The 23,277-nt window shown below is 34.3% G+C and overlaps 1 protein-coding gene across 1 annotated transcript in view; it reads right to left on the bottom strand.

Annotated features, from left to right (window-relative positions):
• Invs (inversin) overlaps positions 1-23,277 on the bottom strand; it is a 134,784-nt gene that overhangs the window by 34,517 nt on the left and 76,990 nt on the right. The window contains exons 5-10 of the mRNA XM_026415065.2: positions 20,859-21,026; positions 16,489-16,669; positions 13,656-13,765; positions 10,334-10,505; positions 3,874-4,029; positions 3,237-3,466 (exon numbers count right to left, since the gene is read on the bottom strand). Coding sequence (XP_026270850.2) covers positions 3,237-3,466; positions 3,874-4,029; positions 10,334-10,505; positions 13,656-13,765; positions 16,489-16,669; positions 20,859-21,026 — 1,017 coding nt within the window. The remainder of the gene's footprint in view (positions 1-3,236; positions 3,467-3,873; positions 4,030-10,333; positions 10,506-13,655; positions 13,766-16,488; positions 16,670-20,858; positions 21,027-23,277) is intronic.

Raw genomic sequence — 23,277 nt, 5'->3', positions numbered from 1 at the left:
TTCTGAGGTGAGGAGATTATCCTGGATTATCTGGGTAGGCCTCATGTATTCATGAGGATCCCTCTAAGGGAAAGCGGGGGCAGGAGAGTGTCAGAGTGATACAGTGTAATAAAGTCCCAACTAGCCATTGTTGGCTCTGAAGATGGTAGAATGGGGTCATGACCCATGGTAAGTAAACAGCCTCTGGAAACTGGGAAAATTAAGAAAAGGAATTCTCCCCTAGAGCCTCCAAAAGAAATATAGCCCTGTTGAATCTTGAAGTTTTAGTCTAGTGAGACTAATTTTGACTCCTGATATCCCAAACAGTAAGATAATAAATTTATGTTTTTTTGTTTGTGATTAATTTGTCACAAGAGCACAGGAAACTAATCCAATCGATTAAGAGAGAGAGAGAGAGAGAGAGAGAGAGAGAGAGAGAGAGAGAGAGAGAATGCCTAAGTGCCTGGAAATTAAACAATATAGTTCTAAGTAATCTACAGTTCAAAGAATAAATCAAATTAGAAAGTAGAAAATATTTTACCTAAATGACAGTGAAGGTACACAACTTAATCAAACTTGTAAGTTAAAGCTAAAGCAGAGCTTAGGAGAATCATATATATATATATATATATATATTTGAAAAAATTGATGATTTAATCTTTTTAAAAAAAGTATTTATTTTTTATTTATAGGTGGACACATGTCTTTATTTTGCTTTATGTGGTGCTGAAAATCAAACCCAGTGCCTCAAGCATGCTAGGCGAGTACTCTACCTCTGAGCCACAACCTCAGCCTGATGATTTAATCTTTTATCAAAAGAATCTAAAGGGAAAAAAGAATAGTGCATCAAACCTGAGGAAAGTGGATGGCAGGAAATAATAAAGATGAGAGTAAACAATCATCAAAATAGTAAGCAACTTCAAAATGTATAAAGTTAACAAAGGAAGAAGTAAGTCCTTTGAAGATCAGAATAAGCCACATGAAAAGTTAAAAAACAGAGAAAATACATGTTACAATATATAAAATTAAGATGAGGAAGTCACTACAGGTCTTACAGATACAAAAATGGTAAGTGCAGATATAGCCATCTTTATGCAAATACATTTGACATATTTCTAATAAATTATCTCTTACTAAAGTGAAAGAAAATTAAACTGATTAGAAAACTTATTAATGGAACTAAATTAACAATCTTTGTACAAAGAAACCCCCAAACCAGAAGACTTCAATAATAAATTTTTCCAAATAGTTAAGGAAGAAGTAAAATCACTCTTATATAATTTGTTATGAGAATAAAAGAGGGGCTATTTCTTGACTCTTTTTATAAGGTCATTGTTAACTTGCTACCAAAATCTTACAAACGCAACATAAGAAAGGAAAATTATAGGCCAAACTTTCCATGAATATAGATGCAAAAATCTTAAAATATTAACAAACATAATACATCTTTATATATAAAAGTGCATAATACATTATAAGTGGGGCTTACTCTAGAAAGGTAAGAGTGGTTTAACATCTCACAAACGCAATCAATATAATTCACCATATTCACAAAAAAGAGGAGAAAAATAATATGACTTTTGTTGATAGATGCATAAATTTTACTTGACAAAAACTATGGTATTTAAAAACTCTTCGCAACTAGAAATATAATTTCATTCAATGGTGAAATATTGAAAGCTTGATCTTTGAGAAGCAATTATGAGTTAAGGATGCCAACTGTCACCAATTCTATTCAACATTGTATTGAAGATTCTAGCTAGTTCAACAAAATAAAACAAAGAAATGAAAAGTTTGGAAATAAAGAAAAATGATATTATTTACAGGCAGCAAGATTATTTATGTAGATAATCCAAACTACATATAGAAATTAATGGAACTGGAAAGGAGCTTTGTATGCTACTTATAGGAGAAATAGGCAACTTGGTAAAATATAAAAGGTATGACAAATTATAAAACATGCATTCCTAAGAATATAGACAAGGTCTATATTTTACATGTTTTTCATTATGATAATTTTACAAATAGTAACAATCTTGATTAAAAACTTGCTTAATGAATTAGTAGAGAATCTGTTTTCTGACTTGGAAAACATAGTTTATGCTAATATTTTTAAAGAGTTAAAATAAACTAGTACCCTTCCCCCCCAAAAAGTTAATACCAGCTAAAATGAGAAAAACTAATATATTACTACACAGCTGGGTGGAGTATAGATTGACCAATGCCTTTCAAATATTAGGTTGGCCTTATGTATTATGGCTGAAGCACATTTATATATCATTTATTGTGAGGTGCAGTGGTGCACACCTGTAATCCTAGCAACTTGGGAGGCTGAGGCACACGGATTGCAAGTTCAAGGTCAGCCTCAGCAACTTATCAAGACCCTGCCTCAAAATAAAAATAAAAAGGGCTGGGGATGTAGTTCAGTGCTAAAGTGCATCTGGGTTCAATCCCCAGTACCCTGCCTCCAGCCCCCCTCCGTAAAATACACACACACATATTTACATATATGTACATAATTTGCATATATATATGCGCACTATTTTTTGGTTTGATTCAATATTCTCACTTAAGGGGAATTATTTTAGGAGAATAACTCAAAAGGAAAAATTAAATGCACAAAGATGATTCCTGCAATATCATCTACAATAATGGAAAAGTGTCAAGCAACAGGAAGTTATTTATTTAATTATAAAATGTGGGTTAAAGGCATAACTTGAGTCCTGACTCACCCATTCCCAAAGGTTGTCATTTTAGGGTCATGATTGAAACTACATGAGTTTCAATTTCCTTACCTGTAAAATGGGAGTAATAATAGCAAGTACTTTTTATTGGGTTGTTGTGAGGATAGAACCATCTATTATATTTAAAGCTCTTAGAATTTTGGAATCTTAAGAATTCATGATCATGAAAAAGATTATGTATCAAATGACAAAACACTATGATCATTTTAAGTGAACAAAATATGGGTCATAGTCATATAATATATACTTATATACATATATATATATATATATATATATATATATACATACATACATATGACATATATATCTTTTATAGAGGCTATAGAATGACTCCCAGTCTATTTAATGACTATGTTAGATATAGGTAAGGACTGGTTGAGAAAAATCATAATTGTAAGGATTTGTGGGTGATCTCTTCTTTGGTAATTTGTTTTATTTAAGTTTACAACAAAGAAGAAACATTATAAACACTTTGTAGCAAACAATATAGAAAAGTCCAAGTAGCTCTACCTCTTTGTCTTGAATGTTAGGGTCTGCGTTATTTTCCATGAGCACAGCCATGCAGTTGATATATCCCCCATATGCAGCACACTGCAAAGGGGTTCGTCCTGCATAATCTTGCACATTCGGATTGATCTTATTTTCTATTAGAATCTGGCAAACATCAGCATTTCCTCCCAGTGCTGCCCAATGTAGAAGAGAATGTCCATCTTGGTCAACTAGATCTACCCTTGCTCCACCTGGGAAAGCAAAATATATTGAAAATGTGTAATGGAGATAGCATTTATCAAAAAGAATAGAAGTTAAAAAACAACAGTCCCATCAACACTTTACTCTCATTGAAATGCTTCCACATGCTTAAGTCTACTTCAGAGTTTTACAACCAGCCTGTAAATTGGTCAGGGTAGGAATCACTCCCTTTTACATCAAAGGAAACTGAAGACTAGGCAGGTGAAGTGACTTTTCCAAAACCAAACAACTGTCAACAGGTGGAGCTGGGAGCAGAACTGGAGTTTCCTGTTACTAATTTGGCTGTTCTTCCCTTCACCTTTTTACCTAGGTGGCTCTTTGCTGTGTAAAGCTTTATTTCCAACCAAGCATGCAAGAACTTTGTGAGTGACTTAATAAGACTACTTGATTAACTAACCTTTAATAAGTGTCTGAATCACGTCTTTGTGTCCCATCTCACAGGCTCGGAAAAGTGGAGTATGTTTCATGACATCAGTAGCATCTACTTGAGCATCATTTTCCAATAATAACTTCACAGTGCTGACGTGGCCAGAAAGGGCAGCAGCATGTAAAGCTAAAAAGGAAGTAAAAGAAAATGACAAACTCTTTAACAACTTTACCTTTTTATTAGTCTAACTATGAATCTTTTCCTCTTCTGATTTCTCCATTGTTTTGGCTAAATGCAATCCAAATTGTAAAGATTCTCTAGTTTGTTTTTCACTTTTGTAGGTTTCTCACTTCCTTCTTATTCATTTGTATTAGTCATACCTCCCCCCACCCCACACACTTCTACCTTTCTTAACTCATTGTTTTCTTCCTTTCCATCCTATTGGTCTGAAAATGGCACCCTCTTCTCAGTTACTAGTTTATTTAATCTTTCCTCTTTTAGAGAGCAAGAGAACAAAAAATGACAAGGAGAAAAGATTTAAATAGCACAGGCAATTCTGCCCATCAACCACTCGATAAGCACATGTCCATAAGGGGCCATGTGACATGTCCATAACTAGACCATGTCAATCTCCTGTTCCTTCAGCTGGCTACATGTGCCACTCCTTTGGTTGGTCTGTGCTCTGAAAGCACACACATCTTGTTACACTGTACATTTTTCATACTACATGGCTCCAAATGCAAGCCAGCGACTTTCTCAGGGTTCAATTTGAGCAACATCAATCTTTTTGAACAATGGAGAAAAAACTGAGAGGTGAAATGTGGTCTCCTCTCTGGTGCCTTTTAAGGGGTTTTAAAGAGTAATTCTGACTACCTGTGTTTAATGGTATGCCGATGCTGATCCCTTTCTGTGTTACTCAACCGTAGTGTTTGACTTAGACAGTCACTCTAGGTTTGAATTAGCCATACTCACAGTTTAGAGGCTTGTGGAAGTTCTTTTTAAGTATGATGGCTCTATAATGCTTAGAATAATGTCTATTTCATACAGAGTGATCCACAAGCAAACCTGGGATGCCTGTAAAAGTGTGGACTTTCAGGCTGCGATTGTGGCTCAGAGGTAGAATGCTCGCCTAGCATGCGTGAGGCACTGGGTTCAATCCTCAGCACCACATAAATATAAAATAAAGACACTGTGTCCACCTATAAATAAAAATATAAAAAAGTGTGGACTTTTGGGCTGGGTACTACTGGAATGCTGGGAATAAAATAGACAAAGTTATGGTCTAGAAGAGGAGCAAAGCAAAGCAAATATAAAACACTTTAAAATCCTATCAATAAATTGTTATACAGTGATGAACAGAATAAGAAATGTATGTCATAAAAGGTATTTTTATATAGAGAGTGACTGGGAGACTGTGTGTGTGTGCATGGGGAGGTATTGGGGATTAAACCCACAGGCACTTAACCACCAAGCCACATCCCCAGGCCTTTTTATTTTTATTTTTTATTTTGAGACAGGGTATCACTAAGTTGCATAGGGCCTTGCTAAGTTGATGATCAAAAGTTTGAACTTGTGATCCTCCTGCCTCAGCCTCCCGAGTCTCTGGGATTATAGGCGTGTACCACTGTACCCAGCCTGGAAGACTACTTTTGACTGATAGTTAGGAAGTCCTTGCAGAAGAGCTGACATTTAAATTGAGACCTGAAACATAAAAAGAGAGAATATTTTGGGCAAAGGGAACAGTTGGTACAGGATAGGAATGACTTTGTGTGTTGAAGGAAGGCAAGAGTAGCTGCAGCACAGTGAGAGGGAGATAAATGAGAAAGATAGAAAAGACCAGATTGTAAATGGTCGTACATATCATACTGCTGGGAGATGCCAAAGGGCTTGAAGTACGGGGGGGTGATTATATCCAAATTATGCTCTAAATGGCTCATCTCACTGTTATAAGAAGAATGTATTATAGCAGATTAAAATACAGGCAGGGAGCCAGTTATTTTGTAGTAGACTGAGCAAAAAATGTTGGAGATTTGAATGAGGGTGGTAGAAAGGGAGATGGAGAAAAACAGAGAAAGAATTAGAATATGTTTTAGAGGTAGAATCATAGGATTTGAAATAGGATCTCTGTCCAAATAGCATGGTATCTGCTTTTAAACAAATGCCTCTAGTAAGTCTTATACATTCCTGAGTTTGGGAACTACTGACCTAAATGGCTGCATATTGGTTTGATCTAGATGAAATTCAGATATCTGAAGGCCCATCATGTGTGGAGAGCACAAAGGTATCAGTCGGTTGTTAAACTGGGCTCAGTATGAGGAAGAGCATTCTGACAGAGTCAGGTTACCATGGAAGTTGTAGGTGTGCTGTGCGGAAGCTGGTCAACCAGAGGCTGAGAGACCACTGGTGAGAATGTTATGAGGCAGATGAAAGCATGGCATAATATCTGTGATAGTTCAGGGATGTTTCACATTTAAAAAAAATTTATTGTTAATTTTATTTGTTCTAATTAGTTATACATGACAGTAGAATGCATTTTGATGCATCAAAAATAAATGGAGTATAACTTCTCCTTCTTCTGGTTATACATAATGTAGAATCAGCCCGGTTGTGTAATCATATATGTACATAGGGTAATAATGTCTAATTCATTGAATTTTTCACTTTTAAGAGCAGAAGAACCATCTCACCACCAAATGAGTTTTATAAAACACTCCACACATGAACCAGAAGTTGAGTGGTTCAGCTTGAATCAGGGGTGGCAAGTTACCCACCTGACTGTCTACTCCCCAGCAGCATTTCAGCTACCTCTACAGAAATCTGCTCTTCTGAAGAGCAGGTTTAGGAACCCCTGGGCTAGGTTTAATTTTAAGGTAATATTTATTTTTTAAAAATATTTATTTATTTTTAGTTGGACATGATACCTTTATTTCACTTATTTATTTTTATGTGGTGCTGAGGATCGAACCCAGGGTCTTGCACATGTGAAGTGAGTGCTCTACTGCTGAGCCACAACCCTGCCTCAATATTTAATTTTTCAATGTTACAATCTTGTGATGTGGCATCAAATATGAAATAAATATTCTATAAATAATACCCATATATAAAATTTTTAAAAAGACAAAATTTCAATTAAGCAAAAAATAGAATTAATGACATACTAAATAAAATTTTCCATTTTATTTGTATTTATTTTAAAAAGTTAGACTTAACAATTATTACTTCCTCTTTGAAAAAAGTGCTGCGATTTTACATGAGGACTTTAAATTGTTTTAAAACTTAACTTTATATTCATGGAAAACTTCAAACATATTCAAAATTAAATAATAGTTCAGTGAACTCAATATAGCCATCACTCAGATTCAACAGTTATCAATACATGGCTAATCCTGTTTCATCTAACCACCAACCATTCCTGGCTTTTAAAATTCCAAAATCATTTCCTCTCATTGGTAAATATTTTATATTCTCTGGAGGACAAGGGTTCTTTTTTAAAACATCAGTGTATCAGTCAAGGTCTAGTCAGAAGACAGAAACCTCACCAGATATTTTAGCAGAGACAATTCAGTATAAAAAATTTGTTAGTTATGTATTAAAGAAATTAACAGTCAAAAGGAGAAAAAAATGTAGGAAGTAGCTACCAATCTTGCAACTAGGGAAACAAAAAAGAAGAAAATAAAATTATTAAAATCTAAAAGCTTAGAAGAGCCCTGCAGAGCAGAATCTCAGACCTATGAGGAGGGGCTCTGCCGTACTGGTCTGGGCATCCCTTAGAAGGGTGCTCTTGATACTAGCATTGTGCATGCTGGAAAAAATGCAGAGTGAAATTAATTGTTGTCAATGAAATAAACAATGATGCTGCACTGAAGAACCATTACAGAGTATGCTGACCAGAGCAGAAAACAAACCAAGGACAGGAAGCGAACGGGATGATGTAATCCTTTGTTTCTCTTCAAACCTTCCAGTCTCCCTCTACCTCCTGTATGTGCACATGCTAACAGGGCACTCACTGGCAAAGGGGAAATCTGATTTGCAGAGCCTCAGGTCCAGCACTGCAAAAGGAAGATAAAAGGATAACCTTCAACTAAAAGCAAGGCTAGTGATAAAGTGGAAAGCTGCCTAGTAACAGAGATGTGGGAAAAAATTAAACATTCAGCTAAGTTGTCCTTGAAGCTGAGAGATAATAGTTTAATAACTGGTGTACCACAATGCCCAATTGTCATACCTAAAAAATACTAATAGAAGTTCTATAATACCATCAAATATCTAGATAGTCACATGTCACATTTTTATGATGACTTTTTAAAAAATAGTTCATTTATATGAATCAGATTCCAAACAATGTCCATATGTTACTATTGGTAAGACCTCTTAATGGGGAGGAAAAAACAGCCTTATAGAGGGATGATGGAGAGAAACTCACCTTCATAGAAATGTAAGGAAGGCATCTTTTTTTCTTTTTTTTTGGATATACATGACAGTAAAATGTATTTTGGCATATTATACATAAGTGGAGTATAACTTATGCTAATTAGATCTTATTTTGGTGATTGTACATGATGTGGAATTACCTCAATCATGTATTCAAATATAAAGATAGGAAAGTTATGTCTGATTTATTCTACTGTCTTTCCTAATTCCTTCCCTCCTCCCTTCCCTTCATTCCCCTTTGTCTAATCCAATAGGCTTCTATTCTTCCCTTCCCCATCTTCCTTTGTTGTGAGTTAGTATCCACATATCAGACAGAACATTTGACTTTTGGTTTTTTGGGACTGGCTTATTTTATTTGGCATGATATTCTCCAGTCCCATCCACTTGCTGGCAAATGCTATAATTTCACTCTTTTTTATGGCCAAGTAATATTCCATTATGGAAGGCATCTTTGATACATAGAAAAATCCCCATAGGAGAAAGAACCCAGGAATTAATGAATCTGAGAAGAATTTATGCCTGAACTCCAATCACAGTGCATATCAGAAACACACTTTTGGTCAAAATATGCGAGTATCCTTGCCCATACTTTATTAAGATACATGAAAAAGTTAAACTAAAAGCAAAGTTAGAAATAAAGTGGCAGACTGTATAGTAAAGGGAATCTGATTAAAAAAATTAAATGTTCAGATCATTTATAACCTCAATGTCCTATGGGTCTGCTTTATATCCCTACAAAAACTTAAGATCTAATATGAGGCTTTGATAAAGAAACAATCCTTTTTTTTTAAATATTTTTTTTTGTTGTTGTAGATGAACACAATATCTTTATTTTATTTATTTATATGTGGTGCTGAGGATTGAACCCAGGGCCTCACAAATGTGAGGCAAATGTTCTACCACTGAGCTACGATTCTAGCCCATAAAGAAACAATCTTTTTTAACAAATATTTTTATTAGATTTTGATGGACTTTATTTTATTTACTTATTTATATGTGGTGCTAAGAATCGAACCCAGTGCCTCATGCATGCTAAGCAAGCGCTCTACCACTGGAGCCACAACCTCAGCCCTAAAGAAACAATCTTGACAGAGGCTTGTCATAAAATTGAAATTGCCTAAAATCTTAAAAAATAATTAGAAGGGTCTTGGTATAAGTAGGATGATTTTTCAGTGTAGTAACTTCAAATCCCTCCCCTTCCTTCCCCTTAGTACTGCATCACTAGTTTTAGTGGCCAAACAAAATCTTATCTAGAACAATAGGTAGGACAAATGGCTTTAGTATGTTTGTACAAATAAAAAACCCATAATACTGTGAAGCTAACCCATCACTGAGTTCTTAATTCTGTTTAGTACTGGTGTGCAAATTTTACTGGTGTGTAAATTTTCTTTCTTTCTAACTTGAAATTAGGACACAGGACACAAGTAAGAGACCTCTAAGTTGATACTTAATGCTAAAAAATGTGTACATCTCTTAGTAACCAATACATAGTTAAAGGACTCTCTTATTAGAGAAAGATTAAATAAGCATCTAGTAAGAGCTTCTGATGCAATGCTGCCTTGAAGTTGTGAAACCTAGAGTCATGGGAGGTTATCTCTAAAGTGGGAGATTCAGTACTCAGTCATTCTACTCAAAACTGAGAAAAGAACATAGTAAGTGAGACTGGTGAGAACACAGGCATTCTTTAAAACATGACTCTAAATTTTTGAAAATATAATTAGTAACTACTAAAAATGCATAGTTTTAAAGTGGCTTCTGCTTTTTTAAAATTTTTAAGCACAAGATAAATGATCAGAGGAGTTATCATAACCATGTTTAAGGAGCAACCAATGTTTTAAACCAAATGCTACCATTCACCTGGTAGAAACATGTGCAATTTTAGACATAATACTTGGAAGAAATAAAAGCTATCATACTCAAACTTTAAAAGTGGTAAATTCAAACAGTATTAGGTTAGGAACAATGATTTCAATTTTTTGAAACAATGATTTCAAATTTTATAGTACCACCTATACTTTGAAAGGTGAATTAAAGCAAACTGAACTTATCTACCAGTTCTTACCTGTGCCCCCATATTTGTCTGCCATGTTAATATCAATGTCAGATTTTAAACTCAGCATAGTCCTAAGGACATCATCACTGCCTTTCCCTGCTGCCCACATAAAGGATGTTCTTCCTTCGAGGTCTGAATCATCTTTCACTGAAGGATGTTTTAAAAAAACTTGTACTGTTTCCTGTAAGAAAACTTCATTTAAAAAATTGAGACAACAGGGTAACATTTTATGGTAACATAGCATAAGAAATAAAGTATCTCCCCTTACTTTTGAATCAAATTAAATTGTCTTTTCTATGAATAACAGAATAACAGAGTAAAAATTTTCATTGAAAATAATAATTCCCTGTCCTTATATATTGGTTTTAGTTTCTATAACACTTTAAAACCATAATCTAAACCTCTCATTCAACATTCTCAAAATTGAGAATGATCATTTTTAATTAAGTTTAAAAACATTTGGTCACTTGGAAGTGGCAGTTAAAAGACTCAGACATATTCAGAGTCATGACCAACATTAAAATATATGTTTTATTAGACATTTTACATGCAGAGTGTTCAGACATACCTCAGGAGAAAATAAATACATCATGTGTTTTTTTTACTAGAACTTTTAAAGATGGTTAACACACTTACTGAACACTGATTGATGGTTACTGAGAAACACAGTGTTCATTTAAACGTATTTATTTAGCAATTCCTATATTCCAGGTCACTCCCCTGGAATCATACAAAACCCAGGACCCTTGACAATCCTAACAGTGTCTGACATCTTTAGTGGGGGTTAACATTTCAGCATCTTGGAGTAGGGAACTGGGGGTTGAACACAGGAGAGCTTTCCACTGAGCTACATCCTCAGCCCTTTTTAGTTTGAGAGAGGGTCTTGCTAATATTTCAACGTTTTAAATTGCCTATTTTCTCAGAACTCAGATTCTTATAAATTTTTAGAACTATCAAGAAACTTGTGCTTGAATGAATGTTAAAGTTTCAGAAAGAAGTTTTTTGGGCTTTTAATTTAGAAAAAATGTATAAAATATTGAGTCTTAGTACAGAAAGAATAAAATTAAGGGCTCATTTAATCCATTTTATACATGAAAAAAAATTCATTTTATACATGAAAAATCATTTTATACATGAAAAAAAATTCAGATTCAAGGTCATACAAATATTTGGGGTAGAAACAAAAATAGATGACAGGGTTAAATTACAGTACTCCTTTTACTACATCATATAGTTTCCTTGTCTTAAAACTACTGGTGAATTACTGAGGTATGAAAGCTTATGCTTGGGCTGAGGCTGTAGCTCAGTGGCAGGGCACTTGCTTAGCACATGTGAGGCACTGGGCTCGATCCTTAGCATCACATAAAAATAAACAAATAAAATAACGGCTGCTGTCCATCTACAACTACAAATTTTTTTAAAGCTATACTTCTAAGGTCTACTGTATATGTTCATTAAATGCACTTTAAAAGTTTGTCATTTTTTGGTTTTTTTCTCTTATTAATTTGCAATTTTTTTGCTGAGTATGTTTTTTCTTAATGATGAATATTTATAGGAATTTTGGTTGTTTGCTTTTGTTTTTTGATATTTTTAAAAAATGAAGTTGCATCCTCCTGTGAGTTAACAAGGGGCCAAGTTGATCAAGGGACTTGAAAGAGAACTTAGAAAATCTGCATAACATTAGGAATCAACTCTGTTAATTAGCAGACATCTAAAGCAAATATTTCTTTGAATAAATATCCATAATGTTCTACTATTCTTTCTTACTCCATTAGTATAGTTATTTAATTATTGGTATCTGTACATTTATAAATTTGGAGTCTAAAACTGATTTGAGACCATGGACAAGTAATTTAATCTCTTGGAATCTTGCTTTTTTTTTTTTTAATCTGTATACTGGATAATATGACCCATCTCATAGACTTAACGTTGTATTATGGGGTTGAGGTCTGATATCCATAGATTGAAAAGCCTAGACCAAGAGAATTTCTTATCTATTTGTTAGAAGAAAGTACTCTTCCTCAAAATACTACTTTGCATTTTCCTGTGATGTTGGGAGATAAAAGAAGATAATGATTTGATAAAATTCCAGATGATAACTCTTGAATTTTTAAGAATGCTAAGAAGGAAGGACTATAGACATATATTTTTTTTTTTTGGAGACCAGAGAGTAAAGAAGGGTATGAAAGTAAAATATTTTCACCCTCTGAGTATTCAAGAAGTATTTGGAGAAGTCAAGAAGTTGAAATTATTCTGTACTGATGATAATATTATCATAATTTAATAAAACCAAGGGTTTCATGAATGTACACCCCTGTAGAAGACAGCACAATCAACTGTGACTGCTTTAATGTGTGTGTGAATCTTTGTTTCAGTCTTTAGTTTTTGCTGGCCATACATACTCAGGAAGCTGATCTAGCTTACACATTGTCATGTTACAGGGTGGTCTGAGGACATAATGAACAGGAAAGTGCTTTGCAAAACATAAAGAGCTATAAAGGAAGAACTATTGCTGATATTCAGTGTTTCTGAAAGAACAATTCATGTTTGCTTTCTCAGATATAAAATACATAATTATTAGCACTAGTAATAAGAACATATTCTATTCAGTACCTGTTCTAGGCCAGCAATTATAGTGGGCACACTTGTCATAAATTTTCTCTAGTCTTTACACCAATCCAAAAAGAAAAGGCATAATTATCCTCATTTTACAGATTAAGAAACAAAAAGATTCAGGTTAAGAAATTTCCATTAAGGTCATACAGACAGTTTCCAGCCAAGGTTTTTCCAATTCCAAAGCCTTGCCACACTGCTTTTAGGAAAATAAAGATTGTTGAACACTAAGATGTCCTTAGTACTATAAATGTAACAAAAGATGAAGCACATTTACTTACATAAAGCAAAATATTACACTGAACGTTAAAATAAAAGCTATATCAAACTTTGCATGTGACCAGCTTCACAAAAAGTTGAAATGTCACTTGAATCACAGAATTAACAATATGAACAATTGTCAGAAGATAATTGCTATATCAACACAGGCAAATGAGCACCCATAAAATTGGTGAAATTTGAATAAGATCATTGTCAACTTCCCATTTCTGATAATTGTACCAGATGTTACCATTAGGGTAAGCTGGGTGAAGAGTACAAGGGATCTTGTATTGTTCCCTGCAACTGCATGTATTATATCAAAATAAAAAGTAAGAAAAAAGAATTATTGGGCTGGGGATATAGTTCAGTGGAAGAGCACTATCCCAGCATGCTCAAAGCCCTGGTTCAGTTCCCAGCATCACCAAAAGAAAAAAGAAAATTGTCTTATTTTACTTACAGCAAAGTTACTCTGAGCTGCATAGTGCAAGGGTGTTGCTCCTTGGCTGTCAGATGGGATAGTTCCAGATTTATTTCTTTCTAAAAGGAGATGGACAATCTGTGCATGGCCTGAGAGCAAACACAACAAGGTAGTTATAACATAGGAAGGACACAATTAATTTATAATCTATTTGAAAAAAGAAAGATGTAAGAAAAATCACTCGCACATAATGCAGCATTCAAAATGTTTTGTGAATAGCACTGTCTTCCAGTGCAGACTCATCTAACTTCTTACCAGCATACTAGATAGAATAGAACAAGGTGAAAACACACAGCACTAAAATCTTAATGCTTCAATTGAGAAAGAAATGACATTGGGTATAACTGCTAGACCAAGAAAATATTATTAGGTATTAGGTACCTAATATTAGGTATCATCTCATTGCATTCCCTGACTTCACTTTATAAATAGTCAAGTCACAGAGGAGGGAAGATAGGTCCTCTTAGGATTCCCTGTGCCTGTCTCAAGGTTCTATCACCAATTAACTAGAACTACACAGCTGTTCCCTTCTGCTATTCTACATCCTGAATGGCTTCCTGGCCTCTAATCTCTCTCCCCTAGTCTTTTAACATCAAGGCAGTGATTTTAAATCCCACAAAACAAGGAGGTAGGTATGACAAGGTAGTGGTGGGACAATATTCTGCAGTACACTCTGGAGGAAGTGGGTTCTATAAGTGAAGAACTATAGAAAAGATAAAAAATAATTGAACCTATAATAGCATATGTAGAAACCTGAATTTCATATTCTTTATTACTAGAGCACATTGGGGAACTGGGCAATGAAGAAGATACCATATTAGCACAGCAAGGATACACTGAATGAAAACCAGGCAGAAAAAAGGGAATTTGAGTGGTACTGTGCTCATCTACTTTGCATATGTGACTTAAGGTGGAGTCTCCAGAACACAAGGCAATCTATGCCACACAGTTAACCTGAACACATCCCATCTTGTTTTGTGGCATAAAGATAAAAATTCAGTGAAGACTACTAGAAAGCATCCTATAGCACAGGGGAAAAGGAACCAGAAGAAAGATATAGAGCATACCTCTGAAGTGATCTAAGAAGGATCCAGAGGAAAAATTCAGGAAACTGGCATCTTTGACTTACGATAAAAAGAGGTGGCTTCTAGGAAACAGAAACAGAACACCCTAAGAAGAAAACAGACTGAAATACAAAGGTAATGAATGGAAGGAGGTAAAAGGAAATAAGATGAAATTAAAGAAATACAGGTAAAGCTGGGTGTGGTGGTGCATGACTCTATTCCCAGCCAACCAGGGGGTGGAGGCAGGAGGAGAGTAAGTTTGAGGTCAGCCTGGGAAACTTCAAGAGAACTGTCTCCAAATAAAGAACAAAAGGGATGGAATATAGCTCAGCAATAAAGCGTCTCTGGGTTCAATTCCCAATGCTGATGGGAAAAAAAATGAAAAGAAATATGGAGAGAAGGAAGTGAAAATGCAATCTAAATTACAATCTATACAGGAGGCAGAAAGAAAGCAGAATTTATGCGTAAAAAAATCAATTTAGTTATGAGACAAATTTGCCAAATACACTCACATTCTAGAGGAAAAGGAAAAAGGGGTGAATCCATGCATTGAAATGAAGTTTAAATACCAGTTATAAATTTGATTATAAAAATTGTAGGCAACAGAAAAATCATGTTCAAAAGAGACAATGTGTAATTTATAAACTAAGATCAAGATAATAATAACTGGAGGGAAAAACCTCAGATTATATCAACAAATATTAAAAGAATAGTGAGTAAAAGTGTGCTAAATTCTGTCTTTATGTGGCAGTTAGCAGATAAATAGATTGACTCAGACTCAAAAAACTGTTTTTGATAAGTTGAAGTAATCCCTAACAGAAACTAAAAATCCTCCTAATAACACAAAGTATTTCAAAACCAAATAACAGCAACAAACCTAATCCATAAACCAAAAGACAGAAAACAAAGGAAACAGGCAACAAACAAACAAAATTAAGAAAAACCCTGAAAAAACTAATAATAGCATAATAGCAGGGGGAAAAAAGGACCAAATTCTCATTTAATTATTAATGAGTCAGCAAAAGAGAAAGCCTTTCAGAATGTACCCTTTTCAAAAAGAAAAGAAAAGAAAAATATCTCTCTCTCTCTCTCTCTCTCTCTCTCATATAAAAAAGTGATCCCTTGGTGGGATGTAGTTCAGTGGTAGAGCATATGTCTGTCTGGCATCATGCATGAGGTGTGGCCCTAGGTTCAATATCTATAGAACCATAGAACTGCCAAAAAAAAAAAAAAAAAGCAGCTGGGTAGAGTGGCTCACACCTGTAGTCCCAGCTACTTAGAAGGCTGAAGCAGGAGGACCACTTGAGCCCAGTAGTTTGAGGCCAGCATGGGCAACATAGTGAGATCCCTATCTATAAAAAAAAAAAGGACTAAAAAAGTGACTCCCCCAAAAGTTTAAATAAAAAGCAAATATGAAGGAAAAAAGCAATTATCATGGATTAGCACAAACATAAAATCAAAGCCCCTTTCCCCATAAATAAAGGCAATGAACATGAAAAACAAAAGTTAAAAAGTCACAATATGATGTTGAAATTAAAGCTAACATCACTTAACTGAAAACAAAGTTACATAACTAAAATTTAAGCATACAATGAAGGGAGGCAGTTTATAAAATAACAACATATCAGTGAAAAACTAAAATATTTAAATAGGAGATGGGAACCAACAGGGGAAGAGAAGGCATAGGAACTTTCCTATACTCATGCAGTTCTTCCTACTATTGATCCTGTAATTTAAAGCCAACTTACCTAGTAAAGCTGCCCAGTGAAGTGGGGTTCGAAATAAGTTATCATAAGACGTTATATTGCAGCTTTCATATGAGGTCAAGACATCAACCACCGTCAGGTTTCCATCAGCAACAGCAAAATGAAGAGGTGTGCGCCCCTCATAGTCTTGCCAGTTCAGTAAAGACTCCGTTGGAGCAGCATCCTGTTTTGAAGGAACCAAAGACTTTTAGACATATGTGGAATCCTCAATAAATTTTATTTGGCATAAGTAATGAGCAATTTTCTAAACAAAACCTCCATATTCTTAATGGTCACAAGTAAAGTGATAAAGCCAAAAAAAGGGTACAGTCTAAAACTTTTAAAAATTTATTTAGGGGAGGGGAGGGGAGGGGGGATAGTAGACAATAGGACAGACAGCAGAATACATCAGACACTAGAAAGGCAATATGTCAATCAATGGAAGGGTAACTGATGTGATACAGCAATTTGTATACGGGGTAAAAGCGGGAGTTCATAATCCACTTGAATCAAACCGTGTAATATGATGTATTAAGAACTATGTAATGTTATGAACGACCAATAAAAAAAAAAAAAATAGAAAAAAAAAAATTATTTTCATATTTAACTATAAAAAGTATAGAAAAGAATAGCCATCATGCACTATGTTAAAAAGTATCAATATTTTGCCTAATGTGTTTTTGTATCTGTTACAGATTCAGTTAAAGCCTTATTTTGTCCTTCTGTACATATGGACACATCCATAAGCAATACATAAACTTTGTATGTGTGTTTTCGATATTTACATAATGGCAGTATACATGTATATCTTTTGGCAACTTTTTCTCTCAACAACCTACTTGTGGTATCTATGCTGATACTAGTTCATTTGTTGAAGTGCATGAATAAAATATGATTTAGTTGTCTGTTCTAGAGAGGGACAGTTAGCTAATTTCCATTTCTTCATGATTACAAATAATGCTGCAATAAATATACTTTCTTTATTGTCCCTTGTAGCACATGTGTGAGGTTTTTCTCTTGGCTAGATACCAAAAGGGGAATTACTGGGTTGAAGGACATCTGCATCTTCAATCAGATATTGTTAAACTGCTCTCCGAATGGTTATACCAATTAACACACCCATGACAATGTGCAAAATTTTTTATTTCCCCACATGCTGGCACAAATTAATCACTCGGTATATCAAGCTTACTACATTTTCCCCATATGAGTATGAAAGACACTTCAATGATGTCTTAATTTATAGTTCTTTTATGAATGAAAGGGAGATTTTTAATTATATGTTTATTGGCAATTCGTTTTATTGCTCTGTAAATTGACAGTTCACAGTAGTTATTCATTTTTCCATTGGATCTTTGTAGCAGACATTATAATGCACTGCTTAGGTCCCCCTTCAAGACTAGAGGCCTTACTTCCCTAGCTGCTGGGAGCTCTACCAGCTAGTAATCCTTAACTGTCAGCTTTATGGAATTTCTTCAGCCACAGAGTTACCTCACCCAAGGTCATGTTCCTTCTCAGGTTAGCCCTCTTGCCTCAATCTGAGAACTCTTTGAAGGGCCATCCCCAGGTTTAAAGCTTCCTATCCAGTCAGCCTATTTTCCAAAAAAAATTGTATGATTTAGGCCCTGGAGACTCCTAATGAGTAAAGTGTGTTTACACAAGGGAAAAATAAGGCCAAATCTGAGAGGAAATAAGTGAGAATTGCCCCCAAGGACTTCAGATATTGGAATTAACACATAAAGAATATAAAATAAAGGCTAGGGATGTAATTTGGTGGTAGAGCACTTGGTTAGCACGTGTAAGGCCTTGCACCAAAATAAATTAATAAGTAAATAAATGAATATATGAAATATGTAAAAAGATAAAAAATGAAATGGGAAGTGAGCAAGAAAGGAAAAACTAATATAATGATAAGACAGATTTGAAAACAAACCAAGTAGAATTTTAAAAGTGAAAAAAAAATACAATCACTAGAATTAAACACTCAATAGGTCAGGCAAGACTAGTAAATGACAAGATAAATCAGTTGCCATTACCCAGAATGCAGCAGAGACTCCAGGAGTCGGGAATAGAAGATTAAGTGAGGAAACATGGAGAATAAGGTGAAAAGTTCTAAAATATAGATAATTGGAGACCCCAAAGGCAAGAATAGAGTTAATAAAGGAGAATCAAGATTTAAAGAGATAATAGCTATATGTTTCAGAACTGAGCTACAATAATCAGAATGTACACCAAACAGGATTTTTTAAAATGGCCACCCCTAAACACACTGTAGTAAGACTAGAGAATGTCAAAACAGAGAGAACTAAAACAGCTAGAGTGAAAAAGATAGGTCATCTAAAAAAGAATGATAATTAGACCAATAATAGACTTCTGAAGAGTGATAATAAAAGGCAGAAAGGAGCAAAATAATACCCTGAAAGAGCTAAGAAAATTGACTACCTGGGATTGTGTACACAAGAAAACTGTTTTTTTTCAAGAGCAAGGTTGAAAGGCAGACTTGTTTGTTTGTTTGGTTGGTTGGTGGTACTGGGGATTGAACTCAGGACCTTGCACATGCTAGGCAAATGCTCTACCTCTGAGCTCTACCCCCAGTCCAAGGCAGACACTCTCAACAGTTAAAAAAAGAAAGTTCAAGCTAGCCCCCAAAAGTCAAAGGTCAAATGTTTTCTCTGATATATGGAAGCTAACCCCAAATAAGTAAGAGGTGGTCGAGGGGGAGCTAAAAAGGGGGAAAAAGGGAAAAGGGAATTCCACCAAAATAGGGGAAAGGTCAGTAGAGCAGACTAAGGGGACTGAAGGGGAGGAGGCAGGATGGGAAAGAACAGTGGAATGAATCTGACTGAACTTATCTATGTATATAGATGAATATACCACAGTGAATCTCAACATCAAATATTCCATAAGACACTAATTTAAAAGAAACTATAAATAAATTACAGAAAGATGAGTAGATTTGAGGGAAAGGAGAGGAGGAGAGCGGAGGCAGGGGAGAGGGAAGCACTGGGGACTGAATTAGAGCAAATTATATTCCATGCTTTTGTGATTATGTCAAAACACATCCTAATGTTATATATATCTAAAAAGAATCAATTAGGGCTGGGGCTGGGGCTCAGTGGTAGCCCACTTGTCTGGCATATGTGAGGCACTGGGTTAGATTCTCATCACCATATATAAATACATAAATAAAATAAGGTCTATCAACAACTAAAAAAAAAAAAGAATCAATTAACCACTCCCCCAAGCAAACAAACAAAAAACAGTGTTTACCACTTATATATCTATACTAATGGAAGTTTTAAAAACTATATATTAGGAAGGAAGGTAATAATTCCAGAAGGAAGACTTAAGAGTAAAGAAAAAATTAGGTAGGATGCAAGTAAAAATAAATAATCATTGTATATACAAAATAACACTTTTAAAAGTCTAATTTATGTGTTAAAAACAAATAGCGACGACACTATGTAAAGTTGGAAGTTAGGACACAGTGATTAGAAAACCTCATACAATCTACTGAGAAGTATTCAAAATTAATAAAAATAGGTTAGATATATAATTAATGAGCAAAAAATCAATTGCATTCCTATACAACTGAAAAAAAACAAATATATTCCACAGATTATTTTTAAAAATACTCAAAGTAACAGTGATTGTAAACAGCAAAAATATAGTTTAAATGTCTGTCGACAATAAAATAATATACAGTTTATTCATAAAATGGAATACTACATAGAAGTTAAAATTAATACATTATAGCTACACATAGTAGCATATATAAAATCTCCAGCATGAGGTTGAACAAGTAAAATCACACTACAAAGAATATCGACAATGTGATTTCATGTATATAAAATTTAAAACTAATGAAAATCAGTAGAAGGAAGCAGAGAATAGAATGGTACTGGAAGATATTCTACCCAGAAGACTTCAATGGTAATGGTAGTGTACCTTTTTAAAAATTCAGTGATGAGTACATGAATCTGTTGTTTCCTTATTCTTTATAGTACACATGCATTTCCCTGATACTTGCTTATATCTACTTATTATTTAATTTAAAATATAAAGCAAAATAAGGGAATGATAAATATAAATTCAGGAAAGTAGTTGATGGGGGTCAGGAGTGAGAACAGCATCAGAGGACTGAATGTATTTGGAAATTGGAACTCAGGAAAACTCTGCTCTTAAACAATGGTACTGAAATGCTCTATGTCTTGGGGGATAAGTCCACATGTTTGTTGTGTTCTTTTGCTTCATGATTTTTTTGTATACTACGTATAAACATATATATGCTTTTGTACACATTAGATATTTCATAGGAGATTTTTTTTTTTCAAAAAATGGCCATTCGGGTCCAGTAGCATTTTTCTACTCACCAGAATGCATCTCACAGTATGAACAGCACTTGGATCTTTATGATTGGCTGCCCAGTGGAGAGGGATCTTGCCTTCAACATCAGGAATCCCAATGTTGGAATCATGCTTGATAAGCAGCTTCACATGTTCAGGGTTGTTGTAGTAGGCACTCCAATGCAGAGCTGTTTGCTGAAAGAGCGGGAGGATCTCAAAAGAACTATATATTAGGAAGGAATAGCCCCAAGCTATTATTGTGTAATAGGCATGGGTGTAAGAGTTCTATAATTTTACCCCACACAGTCATCATGACATCTCTGGGAGCTAAGTACTCTTTAATTTGCATGTGATTGATACGAAAAAAGTACAAAGAAGATGAGTAGTTTACTCAGGAACATAAAGGTAGTATGGACTCTATAATCAGGTGGTTTGATTATAGAGTCCAACCTCTTAATGGTAACAGTCATTTAGTTTATCAAATACAACTAATGCTAAGAAAGATAAAAACTGCCCAATAATTATGAATAATTATCAATGAAGTAAATACTAAGCTTGATACATTGTATATTTGGTTGTCACCAAGTACCTTAGAATTTGATAGACTGATTTTAATTTTAATATCTATCGAAAAAGAAGACAGGGGCTGGGGTTGTGCCTCAGAGGTAGAGTGCTCACCTAGCATGTGCCAGGTGCTGGGTTCGATCCTCAGCACCATATAAAAATAAATAAAATAAAGGTATTGTGTCCAACTACAACTAAAAAATATTTTTTAAGAAGAAGATATATCCATAGAAAGTTCATAGATCTAGAATCCATTCTTTATATCAAAAGATAAATTTAAATTTATAATTTTATAGGATAACTGTTAGACCTAGTTACTAAAGAAAAGATACATTTTGAAAGTATAGCAACACTTGCTTTATTTCAAATAAAATGATCATCCTCAACTTGTTGAAACTGCTTGAAAATCATTTCTAAATACTCATCCACATACCTCTGAACAGACATAAGACTGTTTTTGCTATTAGGAGAATTACTAAGGAAAAACATAGGAACTGTTTATATGTACATTATCCCTGACAGCATAATCATCAGTCCAATCAAGAATTAGATAATTTAATGAGCATGAACCAAGCTCATCTGTCACATTAAAATCTGACACATATATTCAAAGTGTACCTACAGGCATTTAATATAAAGTCGATTTAATTTGTTAGTTTTGTTTAATAACAACTGTGGAACACAGTAAAATCACAACTATAATAGCAATTATTAATCATCCTTTGTTTTCCTATGTCAGGTTTATTCTGATTATAATTATTGAAATATGTCTGTTCAGCCTAATAGTAAAAAGTTTGAACTTATTTTTCTAAATGTTTGTTTTTTGTATTTTAGTAATTCTTTGATTACTATGTTAAAATATACATAATAGAAAATTCACCATTTTAACTGTTTTTAAGTGGCATTAAGTACATTCAGATCACTGTGCAACCATCAATACTCTACACTTCCAGAAATTTTTTATCTTCCCAAACTGAAACTCTGTACCCATTTAACAATAACTATCCAGTCTTAACTTCCCCCAGCTCCTGGCAACTATCAGTCTACTTTCTGTCTGAATAAATTTGGTTATCCTAGGTACTTCGTAAGTAGAATCAAACAGTATTTATCCATTCGTGTTTGACTTATTTCACTTAGTATGTTTCTTCACAGTTTATTCGTGTTGCAGCATATTTCATAATTTCATTCCTTTCTAGGGTTGAATAATATTCTATTGTATATACAGATAGCTACTACATTTTAATCATCCAGTTATCCATCAATGGACATTTGGGTAAGTCCCAAATGTTTTCGTCTTTTGGTTATTGTGAATAATGCTGCTATTGAACAAGAATGCCCAAATGTCTGTTTGAGTTCCTAATTTTAATTCTTTGAGTATTTATCCAAAACTGGAACTGCCAGATCATATGGTAATTTTATGTTTAATTTCTGAGGAATTGCCATGCTGTTTTGTATAGTAGCTGCAGCATTTTACACTTCTTCCAGTAAGGCATTAGCATTCAAATTCCTCCACATCCTTCCCACACTGGTTATTTTCTGTTTTTGTGATAATAGTCACACTAATAGTTGTAAAGTGTTAGCTCACTGGTTTTGATTTGCATTTTCTTAATGATCGTGCATCATTTCAGCCATTTGTGTATCTTCTTTGGAGAAATGTCTATTCAAGTTCTTTGTCCTTCTTAATTAGATTTTTGTTGTTCATTTTTAATGCATGTTATAAAATAATTGATCTGTGACATTAAAAATTTAAAAAAAAAACACAAAACACCTGATCCTTTACTACAGATGGTCTTTGAAGAATCACTCTTTAGGCTCTGGTCTTGTTGTCGTCTCTGTGACTTGCTGTAATGTGCAGCTCTGTTTCATCTGTCTGACTACATAA

This window comes from Urocitellus parryii, chromosome 4 (assembly GCF_045843805.1).
Source record: "Urocitellus parryii isolate mUroPar1 chromosome 4, mUroPar1.hap1, whole genome shotgun sequence".
NCBI lineage: Eukaryota > Metazoa > Chordata > Mammalia > Rodentia > Sciuridae > Urocitellus > Urocitellus parryii.
This window is presented reverse-complemented; position numbering and strand designations above follow the sequence as displayed.